General features: G+C 38.2%; 1 protein-coding gene across 3 annotated transcripts in view; it reads right to left on the bottom strand.

Annotated features, from left to right (window-relative positions):
• NEK11 (NIMA related kinase 11) overlaps positions 1-27,779 on the bottom strand; it is a 291,550-nt gene that overhangs the window by 47,273 nt on the left and 216,498 nt on the right. For all 3 annotated transcript variants that reach the window (XM_074195807.1, XM_074195806.1, XM_074195805.1), the window contains one exon: positions 25,428-25,524. In XM_074195807.1, the coding sequence (XP_074051908.1) occupies positions 25,428-25,524 (97 nt within the window). The remainder of the gene's footprint in view (positions 1-25,427; positions 25,525-27,779) is intronic.

Here is a 27,779-nt window from a genome sequence, read left to right as displayed (position 1 = left end):
CCTAAATTGTTGTAGCCATTGTGAATATTGTTTTCTAGTACTACTTCTAATCATTTGTATCCATTCATGCACATCTTTCCCTGCTACTCTGTGGTCATCACATTCAATATTTCTTACAGCCTACTATTATATTCATATGCATAATTTATTTAGTCATTTTATTAACAAGTGGATATCTACTTTGTTTCCAATTCTTTGCCAATATAAAAAGTAGTGATATAAATATTTTTGTGTATTTGTTCTTGTTCAGTCATTTTTCCATAACCAACGCCTCGTGACTCCCATTTGAAGTTTCCTTGGCAGAGATATTGGAGTGGTTTACCATTTCCTTCTCCAGTTCATTTTATAAATGACAAAACTGAAGGCAAACAGGGTAAAGTGACTTGCCCAGGGTCACACAGCTAGGTAATGTCTGAGGTTGGATTTGGATGCAGGAAGATGAGTATTCCTCATTCCAGTGTCTCCATGGTACCCTCAAGGAACTCATAATCTAAAGGAGGAGATAACCTACAAATAACCCTGTAACACAGTAGGTTCTTAATAAATGTTTAGTGGATTAGATTACAAACAAGCTAAAGTCAAAATAAAAAAGAAATTAAAAACCTAACAAAATAGGATATAAAGAAACCAAGGTCATCAAAAGGTCAGTAGTAGATTAAGAAAGAAAGGAATTAGATCCTTTGACTCTTGGAACTCATATTTTATCTGCTGGATCAGATTGAGCAAGAGAGGAATGAAATGAAAAACCATCTAGACTGCTTATGGCTATTGACAGCAGACCCCAAAGCTGTAATTACAGACCTCTCCACTCTTTCTCAGCTCTGGGTGTAATGCAAGGCTCTATCTCAACCCACCTAGGACTGGCTAATCTGCAAAGATTCACTTATTCCTCCCTAAGATTAAATAGGATAAAGGACACAATAAGCCCCACATCAATTTTAGCCTGCAGGAATGCTACCTGGGATGGAAGGTGACTGAAGCCAGTCAGTCCTCATTGCTTTCAGCATCTTGAGGATTTGGCTCCATCTACTCTATTCCTTCACTCTGAATGCTATACCAACCACAAGACATCTTTCCTATGAATGGAGTCGACTTCCTGTCCTTCTAAAGATGCAACTGCAAAGATACCTAAATTTAGCCTATTATGAGTGATTGGGAACAGAGAAGCAATCTCATTTTACATATTCTTTTGTTTGCTTGCTTTTTGGTGTTGGTGATGAAAGATGATACAGATAGGGAGGAGTGGTGGTACTGGAAAGGAAGGGCAGTTCTAATCAAACATTCCTAGGGAAATGTTTACAATTGAATCTATAGCTACAAATCTCATGGGGGGTGGGGTGGGGGGCAGTTGTCTGGTTTCTGTGTTTATTGAGAGGGAAGAATTAAAAGGATGGGTCTAAATTGTCCAAATCATTCACATTAGAATGATCTCCCCGCAGCTTAGAAGTCTTGGTACATCTATATTTGGTTTTGGATCTCCAGAGTCTGCCTATCTTATTGGCTGGGAAATGATCAGAGGTCTGACCCTTAATGTATGTTTATTGAATTCAAATGAATGAGACACTTTATTGTATAGATATTGATGAGATTTCAGTGATCATAAAATCAACCTTCTATCATGGGGAAATGCATAAAATGAATATTAAAATTGATTTAAAATGATTGGACAATGAGCTTTAATCAATTGGCCAGAAATAAGGCAACTGTTAGTAATAAGGAATTTAAAGTTGCTCCAGCACATGGGCAAAGGTTTTGGAAGGACACAGGATCATTTCCCCTGCTTCTTCTAACTATTTTGGGAAATAACTGATCCTGTCACTCCAAAGTAAGGAAGATGGTATTCCCTCCAACCACATAAATCTCCTTTCTTAGCCAAAACCCTTGGGAAAAAAGGCCTTCCACTTCTAATTTTTCCTCTTACTTTCTTCCGAACCCATTGCCATTTGGCTTCAAACCTCACTCAACTGAAACTGCTCTCTCCAAAGTAACCAATGATTCTTCTAATGGACTCTTCTCCACCCTCATCCCTCTGAGCATCAGACACGATAGACCATCCTTTTCTCCTGCGTATTTTCTCCTAGCTTGAGTTCTCATGCTGTTGCTCTCCCCAGATTAGCACTTACCTATGTGAAAGCTCCTTTGCTGATTGATCACTCATATCATTCCTACTAACTGTAAGTATTCCCCAAGACTCTGGTCCTGGCCCTGCTCTTCTCAATCCTCTTACCTGATGATCTCACAAACTCCCATGGGTTCAATTGCATCACTAGGCAGATAATTCTAGCTCTACATAACTAGTCTTAGTCTCTCTCCTAAGCTTTAGTCCCACATCACAAAATAATGGTGAAAGATAGAACTGTCTGAGACAAAGAAATCTAGCAGGAAGTGTTGTTCTTTATAAGCTGAAACTTAACATGGATCACATTGCATAGAAGGACTTTTGGGAGGGGCCAAAAAACCCATCAATTTGAGGACCCCTGAATTACAAAGATAAGCAGATGGGTTATGAGCACCATCTTCTGGAAGAGGGGTGAACTGGGAGTAGGTTGAGTGCCGGGAAGCAAGTTTTGCAAAAAATAACATCAGTGGTAAGATGACCAGAGCTGACCACTGCCTTCTGGAAGTGGAGGACAGCTACACTTCCCAGGATTTCTCTCCCCCATGTCTAGGATCCAAGGTTCCTCCCCTCTTTCTAGCCAGGAAATCATATCAGGTTTGGTTGGAGAGTGAAAATCCAATGAGAGAATAATTCTGCATCATTTCATCTCCAAAGAGACCCTTCTAGGTTGGGTCAAAACAGCAGAAGATTAGAGCAGAAACTAACACCAATAATATAAATAGTAAGACCTACTACAAGGAGCAGGGAAGTGGGCAAGGTGAGATCCATCGATAGCAAGGAAACAAGCCTTGAGTGCTTCCCACCAGAGCTATACCTCAACCAAGGTTGTAGCAAATGGAGGCTTGCTTGTTGTGTTTGTTGAGGGAGTGTCTGTTTGTTGGAATAAACTTTTAAATAAAACGTTATACTTTGAGCCTTGAGGGCCTCTCTGCTTATAAAAGGAACTGTAACTACTCTTGGGGAGTACCAGATGATTCATTCCCAAATTATATGTGTAGGGGCAATGAGCTGGAGATGTCAGAAGCTGACAAAATATTCCTGAGCCCGCCATGTCAAGAGGGAAATTCCAACACAAGCGTCATCCCATATTTAAGATCAGATACTCCATTCTGGATCATATCTGAGCATTTATGTCTGTTTTCATGTTGTCTTTCTCTCTACCCCACTACAGAACTGGATTATGGTGATCAAAGAATTTTCAAATTAGATTTAGAAAGTACCCTCTTCATATTATAGATAAGAAACTGAGACTCAGAAGGGGTAAGTAACTTGTCCCGGGTCTCATGGGTAGGAAGTGTTTGAGATGGGATTTAAACCATCTCATAAAATGTGAATTTGGTGCTAAAGTTTCATTTTTTAATGAAAAATGTCCCTCCCTGCAATTCCCATACATTAACTGGGGAGCTATTATTTTTGTTACCATTATTCTTATCTTTTAAACTGCACCTCGGGGAAGCAGCAAACACCAATAAGAGAATAAAGTGGGAAAGGTTTGTTTTCTTGGTGGGGGGGGACTGGGTGGGAAGTGTTGGAGAAGGTTTTTTGTGTGTGTCCTAAACAGGGGAGAGGTAGGCAGAGATCAGAGGGAGGGATTTATTTTTAACCAGCAAGGATTGGAGAAACTGGAGGTGTCAGCCAGAGGAGTGGGGATAGTGTTGTTTTTTTAAACTGGAGTGAGGGAAAGCAATTGGATCGGGGGTTTTATTTTTAAAAAAAGAAATATTGGGAGAAATGGAATGAATAACATTTTGTTTTCTGCATTTGTTTTAAGGGAGGAGTTGCAGGAAAGGCCAAATGAGGGGAATGGTCTCTGGTTAACTTTTTAAATGAGTAAAAAAACAAAGTACTTTTCCTTTATAAATGTATTTTTAGTGGAGAGTAAAACCAGGCCAGAAGTAAGTGGAAAAATTGGCTAAGAATTCATTTGGTATTCAGGGAGTTCAAAGAACACAGTAAATAGGGAAAGGCAGCAATCATAGTATTTTAGGAGAATGTAGAAATCAGCCCTTTAGGAAAACCAGATTTTATTTGATTAAGAAAACTCTAATCAGCCAAGGAGATTTGAAAATAAAATCCAGAGGACATGAGTCGATGATGTAATTTAGAAAGTATTATTTATGAAATGTGGATGTACTTGGGCAAATGTTCAATGATATTTTCAATAATGAGCTAGGATCCCCCACCTTGACTGTCCCTCTCATTCTGGACTATAGCCAACAAAAGAGCATGGTGACTGGTGTTAGTAAGCATATTGTCTTCCTTGATTCCCCTTAGACCTCTAAGGCATTCTCAAGTTTAAATTGGCTTAAATTTCAGCAGCAACCTTTTCTAAAGATGGTGATGAGTGCTTGACATTATTAGATGGTCCAGTTACATGGGGCTTCCAATTTCCATTTTATCATGTAATATCCAGTGTTGGCATTCTTTGGGTTCAAGGGACATTTTTTTTCATCTAAAGCTCACACCTGAAAGTGCCCTACAAATATTATTTGGTGAAAGACCTTACACATTATTCTTCCTGTTAGATTTCTAGGGAAAGTGAGAACAGTTTGATTTCTGTGGGTTGAAAGCATAGCTTTAAAACAATTTGAAGGCTAGCAGGAAGGGAAAAAATCTCAATTTCCATTTGTCATCCAACCATCTTGCAGCTCTACTTTTAAAACTTGTCATGTTCTATTAGAATGCATTTTGAAAAAGACTGGGTTCTAGTTTCCACTGAGATGCGTATAACCCTAAACAAAATTATATCAAATCTTTTGGGGGGTCTAGCATACAAAAACAATGTATTAAGAGGGAAGGGAAATTATAGCCCTCTTATTGGGTTATACCATACAGATGTGGCATTCTAAATGGAGTACCTTTGAAAATCTATGATTCTGTCCAAGGATAAGAATGTTGGAAGTTAGGAGAGCAAAAGGAGTATCAAAAAAGCCAAATCCTTCATGAAAAAAAGTTTTATTCCTCCATCCAAAAGCTTGTTTAAAATATAACAAATCATCCAGATTTCTTTTTCTATAAAGATGAACCATCACTTCTCATCCAGCAAAGGTGCTTGAAATTGAAGACCCAGCGGCTAGGTGGCACAGTGGATAGGGCACTGGCCCTGGAGTCAGGAGTATCTGAGTTCAAATCTGGCCTCAGACACTTAATAATTACATAGCCATGTGGCCTTGGGCAAGCTACTTAACCCCCTTTGCCTAGCAAAACAGAAAAACCCTAAAAAAAAAAAAAAAGGAAATTGAAGACCCAGGGACCTAGGAAGGGATTTGGGGTGAGGAAAAAAAATATGTTCTACTCAAACATGGGGTGGGATGGCAGGGGAATACAGGGCTGGAAGAAATCAATAATGAATAAGAGTAAGGTATGTGAGTTAGGTTTCCCAATGTGGTTAGATAATCTTAATTTAAATTGTGACCATCGTCCAATCTTATATCCAGTTTTAAAGGCTTTCTCCCCCCCCCCACCCTGAGACAGTCATTGGTCTGAATCATCAGGGGTACAATCCAATCGATATGCCCACCTCATATCACTCTTTAATGCTTTCCCTGCCCTAGTCAAACCACTTGTGTTAGGCTGATGAGCCTCAATTGTCACAGTGGGAGTATATAAAAATATGCATGGACCTCATTAAGAAAGTGCACTTGTGGAGGTCAGAGACCCTAGGTCAGCCTAGGACTAGATGGAGGACTAGATGGAGCAGGCCCTCAATCTAATCTCAGATCTGGCATCTTTAGGTATGATGATTGGTGTGGTTGATTCCTTTATCCCCCCCTTTTATCTTACTCTCACATGCCTGCACAAAGGCTCAACAGCCATAGACAGGTCCCAATCTTTGTAAGGAATATCTTTAAGAAACAGCCTCCTCGGGGTGGCTAGGTTGCACAGTGGATAGAGCACCAGCCCTGGAGTCAGGAGGACCTGAGTTCAAATCCGGCCTCAGTCACTTAATAATTACCTAGCTGTGTGGCCTTGGGCAAGCCACTTAACCCCATTGCCTTGCAAAAAAAAAACAAAACTAAAAAAACCCCAGCCTCCTCCCCATGGAAACCAAACTCTCAGGGATTTCTTACATATTTAATAATTTATGTAATTTAATATTATATAACAGATTATATACAAATATTATATATCATATAATTTAACATCTTATTTACTACTTGTTAATTATATTAACATATTTTTAAATTGTTTAATAATTCTACTGCTATATTTAACATAAGCTTTCATATAATAGATTCTAATATTGTAATAAATTACATTTGTCATATATAGTATTTGTTCCTTAATTTCATTAATTTGTTCCTTAATCTCAGTGGACAACAGGCTGATATGTTTTTCTAGTCAGAGATATTTTAATGATGTCTTTTATATTACTTTTTGTACACAAATAACTCATAGTTGCCAATATGGTGGCCACTGTTTACCTCATGATGCTTCTTTCCTTTCATTCTTAGATCACTGCTCATTTCAGTCCTTCAGATCCTGTGCTGTTACACAAATCACAGCCACCAAGAACTTCCCAAAGGAGACTGATGTTCAAAGAGCTGGGTGTTTGTGTCAGAATATAGTTTGGAAGCCCCACAAATGATATACCATTTTCCAGAAGGGATCTGGTCTCTTCTTGTCTTATTTGGAGAAGGTCCATCTCATTCTCCATCTATAGTTCTGTGTGTGTGTGTGTGTGCGTGTGTGTGTGTGTGTGTGTGTGTGTGTGTGTGTGTGTGTCCACATCCATGTGCAGGCACCAGCTTAGATCTGTGACTCCCAGTATGGAAATTTCCTTCATTGATGTAGATCAATAACTCAAATCTAAATCAAAGTAGGAGAGTTTTGCCTAGAGCACTGAAAGGTGAAGTGACTTTTCCAGGGTCACACAATCAGTATGTGTCAGAAGGGGATTGATCCTGAGTTCAGGTCTTAAAGGCTCTGAGCCTAGCTCTCTAATCAGCTGGTCAACTAGAGACTTGTTCATCCAGTTTCTTCCCTTCTTGAAGGCAATGTCTCTTGTTTTTGTCTTAGTATTCCCAGTATCATCTATCATGCTGCTTCCCACAAAAACTGGCATTTCATTAACATTTATTGTGAAGGTCATAGTGTGAACCTTCTTCATTCATCCCCCTTTCACCTTCATGTGGATGGAGAGCTCAATCTCCTTTCTGCTGCTGTAGATTTCATTGAGGAGACATATCTGCATTCATAGTCTTGCTCGCCATATTAAACAGTACATTAAATACATAAACAGACTACAAGGTCTCCACAGAAAGAAGCATTTGTCAACAGCTGAGTTCAGAAACGACCATCCCTCTCCAGCCCCTGAATCACATGTGTGGGTGTTACATTATTGACCTCCTTCTCCTGCTCTTCCTCCTCTCCATCCACTGCAATTAGCTTCTCAAACCAAACTGGAAAGAGCCAGACAACTGGGGAACTGTAATGATTGGGTATCCTCAGGAGCTTTTACTTCCAAAAAGTTCAACTTTCTAATAGAAATTGCAAATGTAATTAATTTTTAGTAAAACTTCTTTACTGAGAATCTAGAAAAGTGTCCCAGAGATGTTCATCAAGGAAAAGAAGGCAAAATGAACAGGCAACAGGAACCCTTTCTGACCTAGGATCCTAGAGGTAGACAATGATATCTTACTAAAATTTAGAAGCATGCTAAGAGGTCTCTATTTCCATGACTTATAAAACATTTTTAATAGGGTGAAAAAAAAATCACGTTAATGAAGAGGGCAATTTTATTGCCCAGTTCATGTTTGGCCTGGGTAAGTCACTTAGCTGGTCAGGACTATGCTGCCATATCTCAACCATTATTCCCTTTCTCCCTCTACTGAGGTAAGTCTAGGGTACCCACCCAGAGTGTTCACATGGACTCTTTGTGCCCAACCTATGGTAGAGCATTTCAAGATCCTATTGGTCTGATCAGCCACATTGGACACACTGTCATTTGTCTCAAACATAATGAGGTCATTTTGATTTTCTTCGAAAAGATAAGAACCAACCCTTTGGAGCCTCTATTTTAAGAAAGGACCCCAGACTAGCCTCTCTTGATCCTCTGGATTTAGCTATCGTGTAAGCTGGTACAGTACTCCTGCATGGGTACTTCCTTCTTCCTTCCCATGTCCCCACCTCTTCAGCTTTCCCCCATTAGAATGTAACCCCCAAGAGGGCAGAAAAGGCCTTTTTTTTGGCTTTGCTTTTATTTCTAACCCCATCACTTAGCAGATAATTGTTTAAGGACTAACTGCTGAGTGACTCTCAGTTTCAGTTTTCTTATCTGTAAAATTTTAAAAATTCTCTTTTGGAATCAAATGATTTGATGTAAATAAAAAGCATTATCAGACATTGAACAGGATGTTATCTAGATAGATCTCTACCCCCCCAACCTGAGACAAATATAGTGTTCTCCATGAGAAACAGGGAAAGAATGAGAAACAATGGAAAGAATGCTACTGTCCCCTTATTGAAAGATCTAGGGTATTGGCAAATCAAGTGGTCTTCCTCTAATTATTAGGGTTAGAGTTCACTGAGTTAGCATGAAAAAGTAATGTAGATTCTAGACTAATGTTTAGCACCTTCTCTTTCACATGGAATAGCCAATGGGGAGTCAGAAACCTGTAGGCAGTAGTGGCAAAGAAATGGAAATTGAGGGGATGCCTCAATTGAGGAATGGCTAAACAAGTTTTGGTACATGAATACTATGGAATATTATTGTTCTATAAGAAACCATAAATGGTTTGTATCTAGAGAAGCATAGAATGAGTTATAGGATCTGATGGTGAAGGGAGTAGAACCAAAAGAACATTGTACACATTAACAACAACATTGTGAGATGAACGACCTTGATGGAAGCAGCTCCTCTTAGCAGTTCAGAGAGCTAGGACAATCATATTGGATTGGCTATGGGCAATGTTATCCCTATCCACAGGAAGAAAAACAAAACAAAACAAAAAAAGAAAAAACATTCAGAATCTGGTGAACACTTCATGAAAATTATCTCTTAGGTATCTCTTTCCCTTAATCCTAATTCCTCATGCCAAAAATAGCTAATCTGTAAACATGTTTAGGGGTTGGGAAGGGAGGATGGAAGGAAATTTTGAAACTTAAAAATATACATATGTATATGGATAAAAATTATTTAATTAATTGTTTGAAAAGCAAACAGAAAAAGAAACCTGTACATATTATTTTGAGGGATCCTGCTAAATGCCTTTGGGGGGGGATGCTCTGGGATAGACTTACTCCCAGATTAGGATTTTAATATTCCTCTGGAGTGTGGTGGCCTGCTACACCAGAATCTCACTCATTTCCTCCAGAGAAGGTGGCACCAGATATCTTCTTCCCAATTATATGTAAACTTGCCAGTGTTAAGTTTTGTGAAATACAAAGGATCCGGGGCAGGGATGGGTTGGGGGGGGGGAGTGAATTACTGTCCAATAGCTCCAAGGTTCTCAGGGATGATTGCAAAATGATTATCTGATGATTAACTGCATTGGGTTTCCTGTTTTTATGGTCAATTCCTAATCATAGATTATTAAAGCGCACTTTACAGCATCTCTGTTCTAAGAAAAGCCTAGAGAATGGAACAGCACCAGATGATGACGCACAAGCTAACCTGTAGTCTATTTAAGGCAGCAATGAAGGACACATCATGATCCTAAGGAGGCTCGTGGACATTATTCATGTTTTCTGATCCTACCAATGCAGACAATGAGACTTCCTGGGCCATGGTGGTTGTGCTGCCCAGGCTTCCTGCCTGAACTTCGTCTCCCTAGGAAGAGACCCCCAAAGCCACCTTGCCTAGGGACACAGAGCTGCTTCTTAAGATTGGGCTGTAAGGGCAAAGGGCCCCCAACACCAAATCTTCAGGGACTGAAAATCTGTATTAAGGAAGCACTTAATTCTTCGTTCTGACTTTGATATTTCATAACAGCTATCACTGGGACAGCACTTTTAGATTTGCAAAGTGCTTTTTAAAGAGGCTCTCCTTTAATCCTCACAGCCACCAGGGGAAGCAGGTGCTGGTATTATTTCCTTTTAAAGATGAGTAAACTGGGGCAGAGAGAGGTGAAGTAACTTGCCTTGGGTCACACAGATAGTAAGGTGAATTTCAAACTTGGGTCTTCCTGTCTCCATGTCCACTGTGCTACTCAATGGTCTTGTGGATGTAGTGGTGCTTGATCCAACGCTGCAGATCTCAGCCAACCTTGCTTTCCCCTTCTGGTAACGATGTCCTTATACCAGGGTCCACCCCACACATTAGGGGTCTTTTTCTAGATTCCTTGACATTGTGTGGATACCAACAGAGGACAAGGCCATCACAGGATCATAGAATTACAGCTGGAGGAACTTCAGAGTCCATAGAGATCAAACCCTTCATTTTACTAATAAAGAAACTGAGGCTCAGGAAGGTCAAGTGACTTGTCCAGGGTCACAGATCTTGTGAGTCTCTGAGGCAGGATTTGAATGCTCCCCGGTATGGCATTCCATCCACTCTGCCACCTAACTGCTTAGCATTCACACATACATACATGAACACATATATACTTATATACATGTATGCATGTCATCTCTACCTATTGCATATCCCTGCCCTTTAGAACCTTGAAGGGAGGGGCTCTTTCTTATGTGTTTTTGTATCCACCAGAACTGATGTCCTCAGGGAAAACATATTTACCTCTGTGAGTGTGTGAGAGCATCTGTCTCTCTCTTCTTTCCTTCTTTTCTGGACTTTGTTACTGTGGGAATTTATTTTGCATGATTATATTTGTGGTGGTTTCTTGTTTTTCTTCCCTTCTTAGTAGGTGAGGAGAGAGAGATTTTGAAAATAAAATAAAATTTAATTTCAAGAAGATAATAGCTTGGATAAAAGAAACTATTTGAAATGTCTCAAATTTTCTTATTCGCCAATTTCTGCATTTCTCCTGTGATAACCATCAAACTGCACATAAACACACCTGGAGCCTTTCCTTTGAAGACTTGAGGAGTGAAGAGATATACTCTTCTTTGACAAACAGAGCTAGAAATCCAAGGATGTGCATTCTAGAGTCTTGGCAGCTTCTTCTCACATTTAGGATGGAAAGGCAGTTTGCCATTTAGAGGGGAGGAAATTCATGAACATGGGATAATGAAAGCAAACTCTCTCTAAGGCAATAGCATAGCCTCTCATGCAGGCGTCCTACTGCTCCTTTGACAGATGCCCTCCAGTTGAATTTCTTTTACTGTAAGAGGAAACAGCTCAACCAGCTATGGCAATATTAAAATCAACTTCTTTCTTGCCTTCTATCTCCAAAGCCCACCTGCTTGGAACCATCCATACAACTGTTAGTTAGAACCATCTGACACAGGAGCATGTTTAATTATGAATCTTATCTGTAGAATGGCAAAGTTATGCAGAAAGGTGCTTCTCTTCCTTGATAAAACCATTCTGTCATCCATCATATTCATATTCTGCAGGCAGATTGGACTTCTTTTGGCCACTTGGATGACCAAAACTCTTTCATTGGTGCTTCTCTCTCCTCTAATTGCTTTTCAAGCCTTGATGATACAGATTTTGATTTACAGTAAATAGTTTGTTTTGCTCTTTGTGCTCCTGTGACTTGGTGGATCACCTAAGACTTTTAGCTTCCACTTTCATTTATTTATTAGTAAGGGTGTCAGGAACTTTGGATAATTTTGTTTCCTGATTCCATTCCACATGAACTGTTTTTCATTACCTTTAATCAGGGGTTTAACTTAGGACATTTCCCAAGGCAAAGACTGGCTAGATACGAAGGTAATTTTCCATTTGTCTTTCCACAGAGCTGGGAAATTCTTCAAGCTACTTCTCCCATGGTGGTATTTGATGCTTGTCCTTAGAAGTATTCAGAGATGGTGTTCCTTTCCTCCCATCGCCCTTACCATGGCAACAGCTACAGCATGGGTTATTATGCAAAGGTGCTGAAATGTGTTTAGACTCTTCAATAAATATTGAGGAAGAATATATTTTTTCATAACAGTGATAGCAAATTCGAGTTTTTATTTTTAAATTATTCTGTTCTAGCATAATTAGTCTGTTAGTTGGATTCATGCCGTCAAACTCAAAAGGGGTTTATCAAAATTCCATTCTCCTTAAAATCACTGAAGATCCCTATATTACTTTGCCCCAGGATTGCATTATTAATACAGCTGGAGTTGGTGTTAAGTGGGAGATTTTTAATGACTTCAACTTCTTCAGCTTTAAGTAACTCTTCAATTTCTGCCCTTATTTTATCCAATCTGGTCTTAGGAATTAAGTTACTTTTTTCTGATTGCCCTACATTGATTTGTAATACATGACTGCATACTTATTTCTGAGGATATTACTGACAAAAACCTAGAGCATCCTTGGCTATGACTGGTGAGAACTGTTTTTAGTTTTGTTAGGAAAATTGCAATAATGATTTATATTTACATAGCACTTTCAAGTCTAGGTAAACACTTTGTGCATAATCACATCATTTAATCTTTGTATCCATAAGCTTAACTTTTCAGCTTCCACTTTCAATTGTTAATTAAAGTATCAAGGATTTGTCCAGGGTTATATAGTGTTTGAAGTCAAATTTGAACTCAGGTTCTTTTGACTCCAGGCTGGGTGCTCCATCCACTGTGCCACCCAGTTGCCCCAGCAATATGTTTATGATGGAACACGGTGCATAGTTCTGACCACTCCAATCCATTCTCCCCTCAGCTGTCAAAGCAATCTTCCTTATGTTCAAATCTGACCAAGTCACTCTCCTCCCCCATTCAATCAATTCCAGTAGCTCCCTATTGTCTCCAGAATCAAATTAAAAATTTTAAAGCCCTCCATGACTTGGCTTCTTCCTACCTTAATAGTGATTTTAGACCTTACACCTCCTCATCTACTCTGTGACCCAGTGATGATGGTCTCCTGGATGTTCTTCACAAAGGACATTCCATCTCCTAACCTGGATGTTCTTCACAAAGGACATTCTACCTCCTGACCAGTGAAGACTGGCTGTCCCATGTGTAGAATTCTCTCCTGTTTCTTCTCTGCCTCCTGGCTTCCATGATGTCCCTCAAGTCTTAGTTAAAATTTTAATTTCTGCAAATTACTACCTTTTCTCTGTTACTTATCTCCAATTTATCTCTCACACACACACATATGCACACACGTGTGTGTGTGTGTGTATATAAATACATATTATTTGAATGGTTGTCTGTATGCTGTTCCCCCAGCCCCCCAACTTACATCCCTTACTGATATATACTAGCCACTTGAAAATTTATCGCCTGAATAATCAATGTATTTGGGATTTTAGTCTGTTTTATATATACTTTAGGTTTTCCTGTTTTAATGGCTAACACCATCTATGTATTCCTAGTAGGTGGGGTTTTAGAATCTGTAATGTGTTCTCACAAGTCTTATCTCCTTATGGTACCAGAATATAAAGAAGGACTGCTCACTCTGCTGCCCTTCACGTCACACTGACTATCACTGTGGTTTGCCCCAATATTTAATACTGTTCCATTTCCAGCTTTTCATAGGAAATATGGAGTACAAATTGTGCTTTAATAATCCTTGATTAAGCATTGATCATAAACACAGAAAACCAAAACACAGTTAATTAACATACCTCACAGGGAAAGCTACTCATTAAATCAATCAAGGATTTCACTGCTAATTTGGTCCAGAGATCATTAATATAAGAATCTGCATTCTCACATTGCCCTTTTTTAAGTGTAGGAGTGGTTTTAATATTCACATTTTGAATAAGAATCAGTGATAAGCATTATTTTCATCTCCACTAGATTTCGACAGTAGAACCAGAAGAAATAGAAATAGAAGTTACAGAGGCAAGGTTTAGAATGATAACAGGAAGGGGCATCTAGGTGGTGCAATAGAGCACCAGGCTTGAAAACAGTAGGACTTGAGTTCAAATCCAGTCTCATGTTGTGTGACCCTGGGCAAGTCACTTAACTCCAATGGCATCCAAGGAAAAAAAAGCTGAGGAAAAATTTCATAATTGGAGCTGTCCAACAGTGGAATGATCTGTCTCAGTCAATAATGAGTTCCCCATCACTAATGATATTTAGGCAGAAGCTGAATGATCACTTATTGGAGGTGTTTAAGGGGACATTCATGTTCAGGTACAGATGGCTGGTCCTTACTCCTCTGAGAAACACCAATATACATTAGAGTTTAAGACCCTCAAGGAGAAGAACCATAACTTTTATTTGCATTGTGACTTTTCATGGCACCAACAGCTATCCTCTGTAAACAACAAGTGATCAATAAATGCTAAGGTATGACTACAGAAGTTCATTATTGCTGATTCACAGCTCCAAAACTTTGTTGGGACTGGGAGGCAATAATGGCTCTAAAATGAAGGCAATTAGGTTGGAACAGGAGTCAGGAAGACTTGATTTTTAATTCTGCCTCATACACTTACTACCTGTGTGACTTTGAGAAAGTCATTTAAGCTAATTTAGCCTCAGTTTCCTTATCTGTTAATACATATTTTACAGGGTTATGAGGATCAAATAACAAATCTGAAGTAGTACAGAAATGTTGTTATTAAATAGTTAGGGTAGACAAAGACAACCAAAGGAGAAAAGAATCTTGCTTCTCCAAATGATAATGCATCTGACTGGAAGAATGACTTACAAATTTTGGGAAGTGGGTTTACATAAGTAAGAGCTTCCTCTATGCTCTTGTTGATGCACTGGCCAAAGTCTTGGGGAAATTGTGAGCATTGCAAGAAAGAAAGGGAATACTTGAGTTCATCTCACCCTAATGATCACAATTACTACAGCCCCAGGATGAGTAGGCTGTTTTTGCATCCACTTCTTTTGAATCTAAGTCATTTTAATACATTTTTAAAGAATGGAGACAACTTTCTCCAACAAACTGCAAATTGCACATTTCCCCCCTGTGAGATAATATGAAAACCCAGGCTCCACGGCCTCTTTTTGAGATGCTCAATGCCTTCCATTCCTGCCTAAGCCCTGACCTGATTTCACTAAGGGTGCACATGTTTGTCTGTTTTTTTTTTTTTTTGGTGTGACAAAGGTAGAGAATGGAGATGTTCAAGTCACCCTAGTTATTGCTTGTTAGAGAAAGACAGGATATGGCAATGACCAAAGATTAGAAGCAGATCCTCAGGTAATGGTGAGCCAAGGGCAGTACAACAAAGATGTAGGAAGTGACAGTGATTCTGTTCAGGAAAATACATTTTACTTGTCTCCTATGAATTCATCACAGAGGGACCTTGATAATGAGCAGGCTTTCCTCATGACTTCCTGGAAAATTTTCATGACTCTGCTTTGAATGGAAACATCTAAAAAAAATTTCAGAGAAGCGCAGCCAGGGATAAGGAATAAAAAGCTCCCTGAGTTCTCTTCCCAATTCTATTACCAATTTCTGGAGCCAGTGGGAACAAGTTACTCCTCTTCTCCATAATTCCTAGAAAGAGAGTGAATGAACCCATAACAGTCATTCCAATCAATGTCATCTCTGGACTCCCCTGGAAATATCCAGAGACTCCAAGGACATGGTAACTCAGCACTTAGATCTTTAGGGGTGATGACCTTCCCAGATGCTTCTGGTCATATGGTAGCCCAGAACTGAAAAGACTTGATGAATGGTCCCTTAATTGTCCCCAACCCTTCATCCATATGACAGAGGCAGGAGAACAGGATGCTATTTCAGTGAAAAGAAGAGAACTAGAGTGAAAAACTTAATGAGCTAATGAGTCTGAAAAAAAGGAAGCCTAACCCTTCTCTTTAAGCTCCCCCAGGAAGAAACCCAGTCATACCGCATGTCTAGGTACAGAAAAAGGGAATGGTGTACCTCTCCAACCCCCACAGGTCCAGAGGAGCATGCCCTCAATGTTTGATGGGCATAAGAGGCTCATCTCTTCAAGGTGACAGTGAAAAGCTACTCTCTTTTCAAAGAAAATATGGTAAATTATAGTTGTGAACTGAGGAATACATTGTTAGACACAAGCAACATATTAAACTGTTTACACAATTTTTTTTTGTTTTATGGGAGGACTGTCTTGGTGGTGAATGGGAGAGAAGGAGAGGAATCATTGGGAAATTTATTTTTTTATAATGGAGCTTTGGTAAGATATACAATTCTTAGAAAAAAAAGAAAAAGTTTAATAACAATTCTGAGGTTTAGGGGAATCCAGACCTGTGCCTTCATCACTAAAGGGAACTTCTAATGAGGAAAACCATACCAGTGGAAATCAGAATCAGTTTTGCAAAAAATTATCTTTTAAAGTTGTCTTGGAGCACTGAAAAGTTAAATGCTTTGCCCTGGTCACAGTGTCAAGATGTGTCAGAGGCAGGACCTGAACTCAGATCTTCCAGACTCCTTTTCCCAATTCAAAATGCCACTCCTATACCAGGGATGCATTTTTGTATGTTAAGAAATATATCATGGATAGACTAATTATTCATTGAAAAGGCACCATTGTAGCATGAAAAAGTTAATTGGTTCTTCCAAGAATCTGACCTACCATTACTGATCTTCAAAAGGAAAAAAAAAAATCTCAAAATCCAACCCTTTCACATACCATAACTTTAAAAACAAAACTGCAAAAAAACACTTTCGACTTTCTAATTCCAGATCTTCTATCTATTTTACCTTTGTGACCTTGAATAAATAGTTTAACTTCCCTTGACCTCAGTTTTCTCATCTATAAACTTACAGGTGTTGAACTTAATGGTTCCTAATATCTCTCTTCTAGCTGGAGATGATCCTGTAATTACAATTGAAGTTAAAATCTTAGACTTGGATATGTCTACTATAGAGATCATGGCCAGTCCCATAATTGAATAACAGTGTTCATTAACATCAAAAAGCAATGGCAAATCATTTGGCACACTCTAATGAGTTCAACACTAGAAGGCTAATGGGAATGCCTAGGTTAGGGCTATATCTGGACCATTGTGGTGACAAGATACCTTATTCTTGGCATGGCCCTGGGGCTTCTGGGCTTGATGAGGGAAAACAGTAAGTATGTACTGACTCCCAGGCCTACATTGTCCACCATTTTGCAGTCCTTCTCTTTGGAGGACTTCCAGTAAACATATCAAATCTAGGTATTGTCTAGAGTTTCTCCTTCATTTGGTGTTCATGATGGATTCTGAGGGTATTTTTTCCCAATCTAGATCTCCCCAGGAATTCCACTCAAGCAGGACAGACTCCTGTGAGATGGGGAAGGAATTTACTCTTTACACCACTAAGGTTGAACCGAGTCCAGATGAAAATTCCCTGGACCAGCTCAAGAACAGATGAAATGACACCAGTTTGAAGATGGGAATGGGGGTTTAGAGATAAATATCTTGACCCTCTTGTTAGCGTGATATGCTTCCTTCTTGTGATACTCTAGCACAGACTTCTATCTATATTCTTAATAAATATTCTGTGTTCTCAGCAGCCCCTGTAATTCTTGGGACTGAGCAGATTGCAGGTATTTGGAAATAGCCTAGAAAATAGCTGTCATAATTTATTATAAATGTATCATAAACAGAATTAATTGTTTCAAAATAATGCTGATTACTCCCCAAATTGAAACAGCATATGTAGCCTTACTGAAAACAATACAATACATTATATTCCATTTATGCACTTAACTAAGATTGAAAACATTAGTAATGAAGTGTAAACATGAGAGCTGTTTTATGAATCCCAGGAAAAACTCACACAAAGCTAAGAGAGCTATATCCAAGTTGTCTGTGTTGAAGTCGTGAGGTCAACCAGAAAGTCATTAAAGGAGACCTCCTCTCCCTCTACCCATTTCTTTTGCAAAAACAAAAGAAAAAAAAAGGATCATTGGGAACTAACAATAGGGCATTTTTTAAGGATCCAGACAATAGACACAAACATAAAATTTCTTGGAATATTACTTCTACCAGATTATAGTTTTTTTTATTGACTATCCATTCATTAGTCAGAGAAAATTTCTGACCAGGCTAATGGATTCCTGGACAGGAGGGATCTTCATTACTATAGGAAACTTTGATAGCACTGGAATCTCCTTGAAAGTAGGGACAGTCCTTCGCCTCTTTTTGTATCCCTAGCTATCCCCATAGCGACCACTTGCTTAATAAACATTAACTCATGAATCGATAAATCCAGATTGCTATGATAAACCACACCTTGGTCGCTTCAAAGGATCACAGATTTGGAGTTGAAATAGACCTTCAATGTCATCATCATACAAACCCCTCATCTCAGTGAGGGCCTAAGGAAGTTAAGTCATTTACCTAAGGATATAAAAAATGGGAAAGTAGCCGGAAGAGGGGCTAGGTTCTGGCTCCATCGAACTCCTCATAACAATAGGCTTGGTTTACTGTCAAGAGCAATCCTGATTCTTGAAATGACTGCCATCCAAATGTGCTTGAACTCCTATACCAGGCAACCTGGTTCATGGTCTGGTATTAGGTAATAGCCTAAAAGCCAGCATTTATATGGAAAGACTATACAAAAATATTATCTCATATTATCTTCACAACAACTTTGGGGGGAGAGGGAGGTGTTCCTATATATCCCCATTTTTACAGATTAGGAAACCAAATGGTTAAGAGATTTGCCCAGGGACACAGTGTTAGTAAGTATCTGAGATAGGATTTGAATTTAGAACTTCCTGATTGTTGTCCAGAACTCTTTCCACTGCCTCATCTAGTTGTCCTACCAGAAATCACTATGCAAAATTCCCATGGGTGAAAAGGTTTCTTTCCAAGAGTCAGATGGATCTGATCTCTTCAGATGAAAATGAGCCTTTTTCTCCTCCATTTTATTACATTACTATCCATTACACTTATCTGGCATTTATCATTTACTGCCAAGTAGAGATGTCATCTTTTCAAAGGTGTGATGATCTTATTCCTTAATGATATTGTAAACCACTTAAGAACATAAACAGGTTTGAATTTTTTTAACTCCAATATTGTTTCCTATATGCCACAAAAAAATTCTATTCCTAAGCAAAGTAAAGAGAAAGAGCGAAGAAAGAAGAGATTGTGAGGAATGGAGGAAGGAAGAGAGAGAGAGAGAGAGAGAGAGAGAGAGAGAGAGAGAGAGAGAGAGAGAGAATGCTACCTGTGCTTAGTCAGAGGACCCACATTCACATTCTGATCCTGATACATAAGTCATATATATATATATATATATATATATATATATATATATATATATATATATATATGCTTACCTCCTCTGGCATTTAATTTCTTCAATAGTAAAATGACAAGGATAATGGAACAGACAATCTCTAAAGGCCTCTTCTCTGTTGAATCTCTGATCATAAGCAATGGTACTTTGAATACGTTCACCTGTTAAACTTGATCTGCTAGACTGACAGCTTAATTGAAGTTTAATAGAGGAAAGTATTCAATTTCTACTTAAGTTTTTTTTTTTTATCTTATTCTAGGATGTAGCTCTCATTAACCTGAAGAAATCAGCTGTAACCTTGAAAAAGAGACTAGGTCTCTGAGATTAGTTTCCTCTTCTGTGAAATGAAAATATATGTATTAGTTCACAGAGAATTTTGAGATATTATTTTTAGCTTTACTCCACCCAATTTTTTGACATAAAAAACAACTAGCTATTTGCCTACTATCGGGAGTAAGTATAAATATTTCTTCCAAGCAGAAACACTGTCTGACATTCTAAAATCTTTGTTCATAGTCTCTATATCTCACCTTCCTTATAGTCAGCAGAGAATAAAAGGGAAAGACTGCAGAAACACATGCTGTCTCTTGGTATCATCAATGTGTTATTCCCCCAATCAAAAGAGAATTCCCTTCACAATCTCATCACTAACTCAATCTTATCCTTTCAAATGACATTGAATGCTCAGAGCTGCTAAAAAAATGATATTTTGCATAAAATAAAGAATCATTAACTAGACTGCCATATTCTAACTGTTCAAGGCTATTATGTGGGTTTTCCTCTCCTGTGTAGTATAAAACACATTTGATCCCAACCAATGTCCAGTAAGTCAGGCAGACACCATATAACGTGGGGGGGAGGCTTATGTCACCACTGAGAAGTAGTAGTTCAATATGGAGTTACTGGTTTTTTTGGCTGCTGGGTAGAGCAAAGACAAGAACAGCTGTAGAGTAAGTTTTCCTGCACCAGTCGCAAAACTACTGAGATAGGATGAGTAGGAATTTGCCTTAGAAATCTGAAATTCAGAAACAAGCAAATTCTTTGAGCAACTAGAAAGAACAACTTAGAACTTAGAACTAAGCATGCACCCATGTTCCTCTTTCCCTCACTTCCCATGGCAGTGCCCCAAGCAAGCTCCTCCATAACCTGGCTCAACCCACTTCTGCTTCTATCTTCAGCCCCAACCTGAAATCTCCCCAGCAGGGTCTGTGGCCATAGGAGCCAAGGTCTCTGGGTCTCTGTCTTATCAATCTGTTTTAAAATTCTTATCTGTGATTGTGTCATGTTACCTGTATCTGATTTATTTAGTGAAATTTGCTTTCTTTTTTATTACTAACTTTAAAAATATTATTTATTTAAAGCAATGGGGTTAAGTGACTTGCCCAAGGTCACAAAGCTAGGCAATTATTAAGGGTCTAAGGCCAGTTTTGAACTCAGGTCCTCCTGACTCCAGGGCTGGTGCTCTATCCACTGTGCCACCTAGCTGCCCTGAAATTTACTTTCAGTGCCAAATTTTTCTGGTTATGGCCTTGACCACCAGTTTATAATTTTCCACTTAGCTAGATCAACATTGGTCAAATCAAACAAGAGAGGGTCATCTGAATGGCTCGCTTGAATCCTCTTTCTATTCTCATGTATTTTCACTTAATGTCTTTCTCAGACATAGAGAAAATAGAGACAAGACTTTATCTTATGTCCCATTAAACTATTTGGTTCAGGGTTTACCAGAAACTACCCAGGAATGTACCTCCTAGTTCATCGTTCACATTTAATCTCTTGATAAAACAGCTATTCTGTGCTTAGCTCCAAATAAATCAGATAAATCACCATCAGGCTGTATTTGAATTACCCTGTCATCATAGACTTGCCCAAGTGATGAATTAATCCCCTACACTACAGGGTAAGTACAAAGAAGAGTCACATCACCCAAGATTCCTAGACATTCCACACTATCTCTCTCAATGCCTTATAAACATATAAAATGTTTATAGGAGAACAGATTCTCTGGGTTATGTACATAGCTACAGTCGTGTTCTTCTGTCTTATTCTGTCAAATCTGCCCAAAGGCAACAAGGCTATCCAACTGGCAATAACTTCCACTCTCCTTTCTCCTTCAATTTCCCAGATAAATGATATTTCCACATGCTTCAATAGAAGTAGAATTCTTCTGCATGAGCTTCAGGTTCTTTCTAAGCTTTCATCATTCCTCTGGGTTCCCCTAAAGACAATATCAATAGAGGCACCGGGATTAAAAACTTAACTTTGTAGAAGGGAGCCTAGAGGACAGGGGTCTTCTTTTTGATGAAAAAGATAGTTTTTTATAATTTCCCTAAAATATTAATATCATGCAGCAGGAATAGGGTGAGGAGGTGGTTTGCTGACAATCACATATCTGAATCAGGAGAGAAAAAGTGCTGCATTTCTCTTCCCATTGGGAATCAGGAAGTTAGGCAATGGAGACACAAGAGTATGATATGGAGGGTCACTTTGGAGGTCTAGAAAATATTCCACTCAGACTGGGGATCACTAGAGTCTCAATAATTGCCATTGTTTTTAAATATCAAAAATTTAGTTTTTAATCCTGCTTCTACTAGAGATGATGAATCACAAAGTACATTAATTCTGTATTCATCATCATCTGTCCTCTTGGGTCTGAAAGTAGGAGAGATATAAGGGAAAGAAAGGGGGAAGGAGGGAGAGCATGCTTCTGCCTGTGGAAATGGAAGCAGTCTGATGGTGACCTCCTTGAGAAAAGAGGATTAATCAAGCATTTTGATTCATTTCTTGTAGAGCAGCTAATCACAGTCTGAATGAACACAATCAGGACCAAAGGTGAGAAAGAGCAATTTCCAGCCTCTTCCCCAGCTCAGAGAGAAATTCTCCAGGTGCTTTTCGTGTTAAGAGGTGTAATTGGATTCATTTGGGGTGATATAATTTTGAGCCAGAAACAATAAATAGAAAAATAGGGATAACAACTGTAAAGAGAATGAAAGTCTCTGACTGTGTACCCCAACTATGGATATGAAAGGGTAATAATAATAGTAAGAATAATGATGCTAACTAACATTTATAGTTACAAAGCATTTTACATGATTTTTCAGTTGCGCCCCACAGCCTTCCTGTGAAATAAGTATTATCCTCATTTTAGAGATGAGGAAACTGAGTCATATATATATATATAACTATATGAGGCAGAATTTGAACTCAGTTATCCCTGACTCCAGGTCCAGCTTTCTATATACTTCACCACCTGGCTGCCATAAAGCAGAAGTCCAAAGAAGTCTTTAGCTCTGACTATGAGCTGGCCCCTGAAAACCCAAGTCTGGTTTCTTTTACCAAAATTCTATATAAGAAAAGACCCTGCATTATCTCTGCTCTTCACTGTCACACTTGAAAGTACTAGTCGTGGCTAGATTTAAATTTATGCCAGCTAAAAGTATAGCCATCAAGAAAATACTAAGAAATGGGTCCTTAGAAATAATCCACATATTATTGAATTATGAAATCCAAGAGCTAGAGGAGCCCTTCTTCACGTAAGCTACTCTGTACTGCTGACCATGACCTTTCCTTATCATTTTTAATTCAGATTACAAATTAGAAGGTGTGTGCAGGGAAGACAAAAATAAATTCTCAAAGTCAGCAAAGATGAAGGTGAAGAATTATATGCATCTATGAACATATATATATACATATACAATAAAAATTAAATTATAAACCTAATGATCAACAAATAAATAATTAAACATACCATAAAATGGAGGCAACTCATCAATTTAGCAAGATTTAATAAACATTAATTAAAAAAATGTTTGCCTCTCCTTCTAGGCTTGTCTGAAATTTTAGTACTTCTGTATTTTCCTTCATTTTCTCTTTTTCACATATAGATCTTTGTTTCTGGCAAGGCAACGGGGTTATGTGACTTGCCCAAGGTCACACAGCTAAGTAAGTATTAAGTGTTGATGTTGGTTTCCACATTTAGTTCTAATTCAGCTGATGTAACTTTGCATCACTGCTAAGTCTTTCCACATTTCTTTATAGGTTTCAAATTTATCATTTTCTGTCATCATAATAATCCATTACATTAGTATGTCTATGTTTATATACATGTAATATATGTATATAATATATAATATTCAATCATTCTTCAATTGCTAAACATATATGTTTCCATTTTTTTCTTTTTACTATTATAAATAGTAGTATGGTAAAATGGATGGAAAGGAAAGAAAGGAATTCCTTTTAAATCTTCCCACTGACATGTACTAGGTTGGGTGATAATGAGCAGCTCACTTAACCTCCTAAGCTTCTAGGTCATTCTCCATTAAGTTGCAGAAAAGGTAATGACCTGCATTGGTATAGTGTGTTCCCTTTATCAAATAAATTGCAGGACTGTTCCCTATATCTATTAAAAATTGAGCAGTAATGAATATGTTTGTACATATATGATCTTTTTTGTTTCCTTTTTGTTTTTTTAAAGATAAGTAGCAACAGAAGCAATCACTGGATTATAACATATTGAGTTTCACAGATTGATCTCTAAATAGCTTGTTTGTATAAGTCTGTAGACCCACCATAAATATATTAGACTACAATTTCCCAAGTTTTCTTGATTTTGAATTTCATTATAACATAAGATAGCTGGATTTACAGCTCTATGATTATCCATAAATGGTAGCAACTCTTCATGGTTAAAATTTTATCCCCATTTATGTATTCTTTAGAAAAATTTTCATTGCCTTATACCATTTATCCATTTCAGAAAATATATTTTTAATTTTAATGCTATCTATTAGTTCCTTGTGGATTCTGGATGTCAGAACTTGATCTCACATATCTACTGCAAATAATTTTCCCATCTAATTTTCTTTTCATTTCAGAAATATTGCTTTTTAGTGTAATAACTTTTTATCTTTCTATAATCAAGTGCACTGATCTTTCTAATTGCTTCTTATATTTGTATAACAAAAACTCTTTTCTCTCCATGTTGATACAAATAAATCACCTCTTTTTCATTTAGCTTTTTAAAGGATTTTTGAAGTGTTCAGATTAATGATCCAGCTAGAATTATTATGCTATCTGGATTAAGGTAAAGGTTCCAAATCCAGTTTTTGCCATCCAGCTATCCTATTTTCACAAAAGTTTTTAATGAATAGTGATCCCATTCCCCAAGGTATTCTAGAGTTAACAAATACTAGTCTTTTGATATACTAGTTCTATTTATGGTTCTTCCTAGGAAGATTCGGCAATAAGATGGAAAATACCCCAAAGATAGCAAGTCTTCTACTTTTATACTTCACAATTCTTCTAGTACAAGTACTCACCAAAACCTTGAAAATTCATGTTAAAAAGCAATTGGCAAAAGTTTGCTGAATGACTAGGGAAGAAATAATTAAATAGGCAGGTGGATTTTAGCCGTACTTAAGTATAACAGATCACAATACAGGAGAAAATACAGGTGTCATATACTTGGCCAAAGTAATGAAAATTTAGTAAGACAAAATATTTGATGGTGATTCAAAAATTCAACCAAAACGGTGAACCATATTCCATTTCTTCCTTCCTGAGATGTATAAATCAGAAGACTAGTAAAGTTTTATTTTATTTTAACCAAGATTTCTATGGTGGAAAAGATGAATAGATACGGTTGTGTTTGAGGTAAGTCCCATGGTCATCTAGTTCAGGGACGATATGTAACCAACTTCCCACTCTTCACCTGGTTGATCATATACATCTTGGGGTCAGGCTATTGATTTGGAAGACTGCTGCTCAAGATGACAATGAAACACAAGAACAGCCAATTCACTAACACAAAACTTGGATTCTTGTTCCAAGACTATTTAATAACACAACAGGGAGCAGAAAAAGAAATAAATCTGTGGAGTCAGACAGGAATGACTAGGGGAAGACATCAAGGATCTCTATCTACCAGTGACTCCAAAAAGGGATTCAAATATGGAAGCTTCAGGACCTCTTCGTGGGATATTTTTTTTAACTAAACCAATTCAACTTCCAATTAGGCAAATATGCCCTCTTTCAGAAATGTATTTTTTGGAATAACATCCCAAGTTTGTCTGGGAATAACATTCCATTTGTTGTCACTCTAGTTACCTCTCAGACATCCCAATATGTCAAGAAGCTACTTACTCTCTCATGAGTTTCATCTTGGCTTCAGATGCAATGTGGCTAGGAGAGTTTGGTCCCTGGGGTGGGACTAGAGCCGATTTGGTGACAGTTCTGGTACCTGAAAAATCAATGCAGAGACCCAGCATCAAACTCAAGGAAATATTCAAGGGCAATCAGAAAACACAAGAGAATTCACCTTTGTGGCAAGGGAATGCTACATTAATTAAAGATGATGTTGATTATTAAATACGTGGAGAAGATTCCTTCTAGAAGATGGGAAGATTTGCGATTTTAATATGCACAAGGAACTCTGGGACTGATGGATTTGTTCAAGGATTGCTCAGACAAAGTCATATTATTCAAAGTGGGAAAATGTTCACAATAAGGAAAAAAGTGGACAAGAAAAGTGAGTAGAAAAAGAAATGTTTTGAAGAAGAGCACTGATATCTTTCTGACTGTTTATCTTTATGGCTGTATCTCTGTTCCCATAAAATCAGCTGCTTCTTTGCCTCATTGATTTGGACTTAGGGGATTGCTGTTTTTGTAAAGGAAAGGAATGTTGATAGCTCAGGGAGTTCAACAGGATAGAGGGGCAGATGTCAGCAAGAGACCTAGATGGGCTTCTGAGGATTGGGACTTGTTATGAAAGTGGTAGTGTCTGTAAAGGACTAGAGGTCTGACCTACTAATAATCCCCCCTTAACTGAAGTACCCTGAGAAGGCAGGTTGCTGGGATGGCCGACATAAAAGCATTTTCCCTTTCCCTTGCCATACTGTTATGGTAATGGAAAGGATGAAGTCATTTATTATCCTAAATTATATGAGTTTACCTAGACCGAGTATCTAAAGAGGTCTCAGAACAGTCATCAAATCAACTGAATCCTAACCTTCCTACTAAAAAAGGCCACGGCAATCTCCTGTTTTCTGGTTCCACTTACATTCCTTGTAATTTGTATTTATATCCCCAGTCCCTACCTTATAACATGGGAGACATTTAATCTATACTTAGCAGCTTGGTGGCTCCATTGATAGAGCACTGGGTCTGGAGTCAAGAAGACGAGAGTTGAAATCCAACCTCAGACACTCACTAGCCAGGTAACCCCCCAGACAAGTTGTCTCAGTTTTCACATCTGTAAATTGGGTTAGAGGAAGAAATGGCAAACCACTCCAATATCTTTGCCAAGAAAATCCTGTTGGACATCACCAAGAGTCAGACAGCAACAATCTATATTTGCTAATTCATTCATTAAGAGCTGTGAAATCAGCAATGAGATAGGATTTGGAGTTGAAAATCCACCAGAGTAACTCAGCCAACTCATTTAATTTTTTAGGCCTCAGCTTTGTGTAAAAATGAAGGAGTTGGTCTAGAGAACCTCTAAGGTCTCCTCTAAATCTATTATCCATAAATATTGCATATAAATGCCAATAATTATTTCCATTAGTCCCCTTTAGCAAATAAGGAAAACTGAAGCTTCTGATACCAAATACAAAACTCTTTTCACTAGAGTTCTGTAAAGAGATGGAGGACAGGATGTGACCAGACCAGATGAAAACATCAAAAATGAAATTGCTGTGAGGCTCCACTTTGGTGATCAATGATGCTTGAGCACCACCACTCTGTAGCAGTGATCAGACCGAAATGCTTACCACCCTCTCAAGGAAATGGCTTTGAACTTTATTTGCATAAATCCTGAGTAATTGCCCGCTGTCTCTGCAAGAGAAAAAAAATAGGACCCTTGTCTTCCTTTTCTCCCCTTCATCCCCAATCTCTTCTTGAAAGTCAAACAGATTTTAAACCACAAGAGAGCTATATGTGGAAGGAGGCAGCCAGGTGGCACAGACAGAATACTGGTCCTGGAGTCATGAAGTGCTGAGTTTAAATCCTGCCTCAGATACTTGATACTTACTAACTGGGTGACCTTGGGAAAGTCATTTAACCCCATTGTCCCACAAAAACAAAGAATAAAGGAAAGAATAGGAGACTGGAAATTAGGGTTTTGTGGTAGATCCACGAGATCCATCAAGATCCTTGGGAAGTGGAAAATGACCAGCCAGGGAAGAATGAGAGCACAATTAAAGTCCAAAGGGAAAAGGAGGGGTGTGTGTGTGTGTGTGTGTGTGTGTGTGTGTGTGTGTGTGTGTGTGTGTGTGTGTGTCCCTCAAATATTTAGGTTGGGCTTCACCAAAAGATAAAAATGGTTCCTTTACAAAAAGGTAAAGTGTAAACAGGGGAGGAGGAATTTGTTTTAGAAAAAAGTAAACTGACTCATATTGCTCTTTTAAAATCAATTCTCTCCTTTTTATAGTCAGTATGACCACAGTTTCTGCAGCACAAGGGGAATTGTTTTGTAAGGGTTGGGTTATGTTAGTAGGC

The sequence above is a fragment of the Macrotis lagotis genome, chromosome 7 (genome assembly GCF_037893015.1).
Source record: "Macrotis lagotis isolate mMagLag1 chromosome 7, bilby.v1.9.chrom.fasta, whole genome shotgun sequence".
NCBI lineage: Eukaryota > Metazoa > Chordata > Mammalia > Peramelemorphia > Peramelidae > Macrotis > Macrotis lagotis.
The sequence above is the reverse complement of the archived record's forward strand: the minus strand, read 5'-3'. Positions and strand labels throughout refer to the sequence as shown.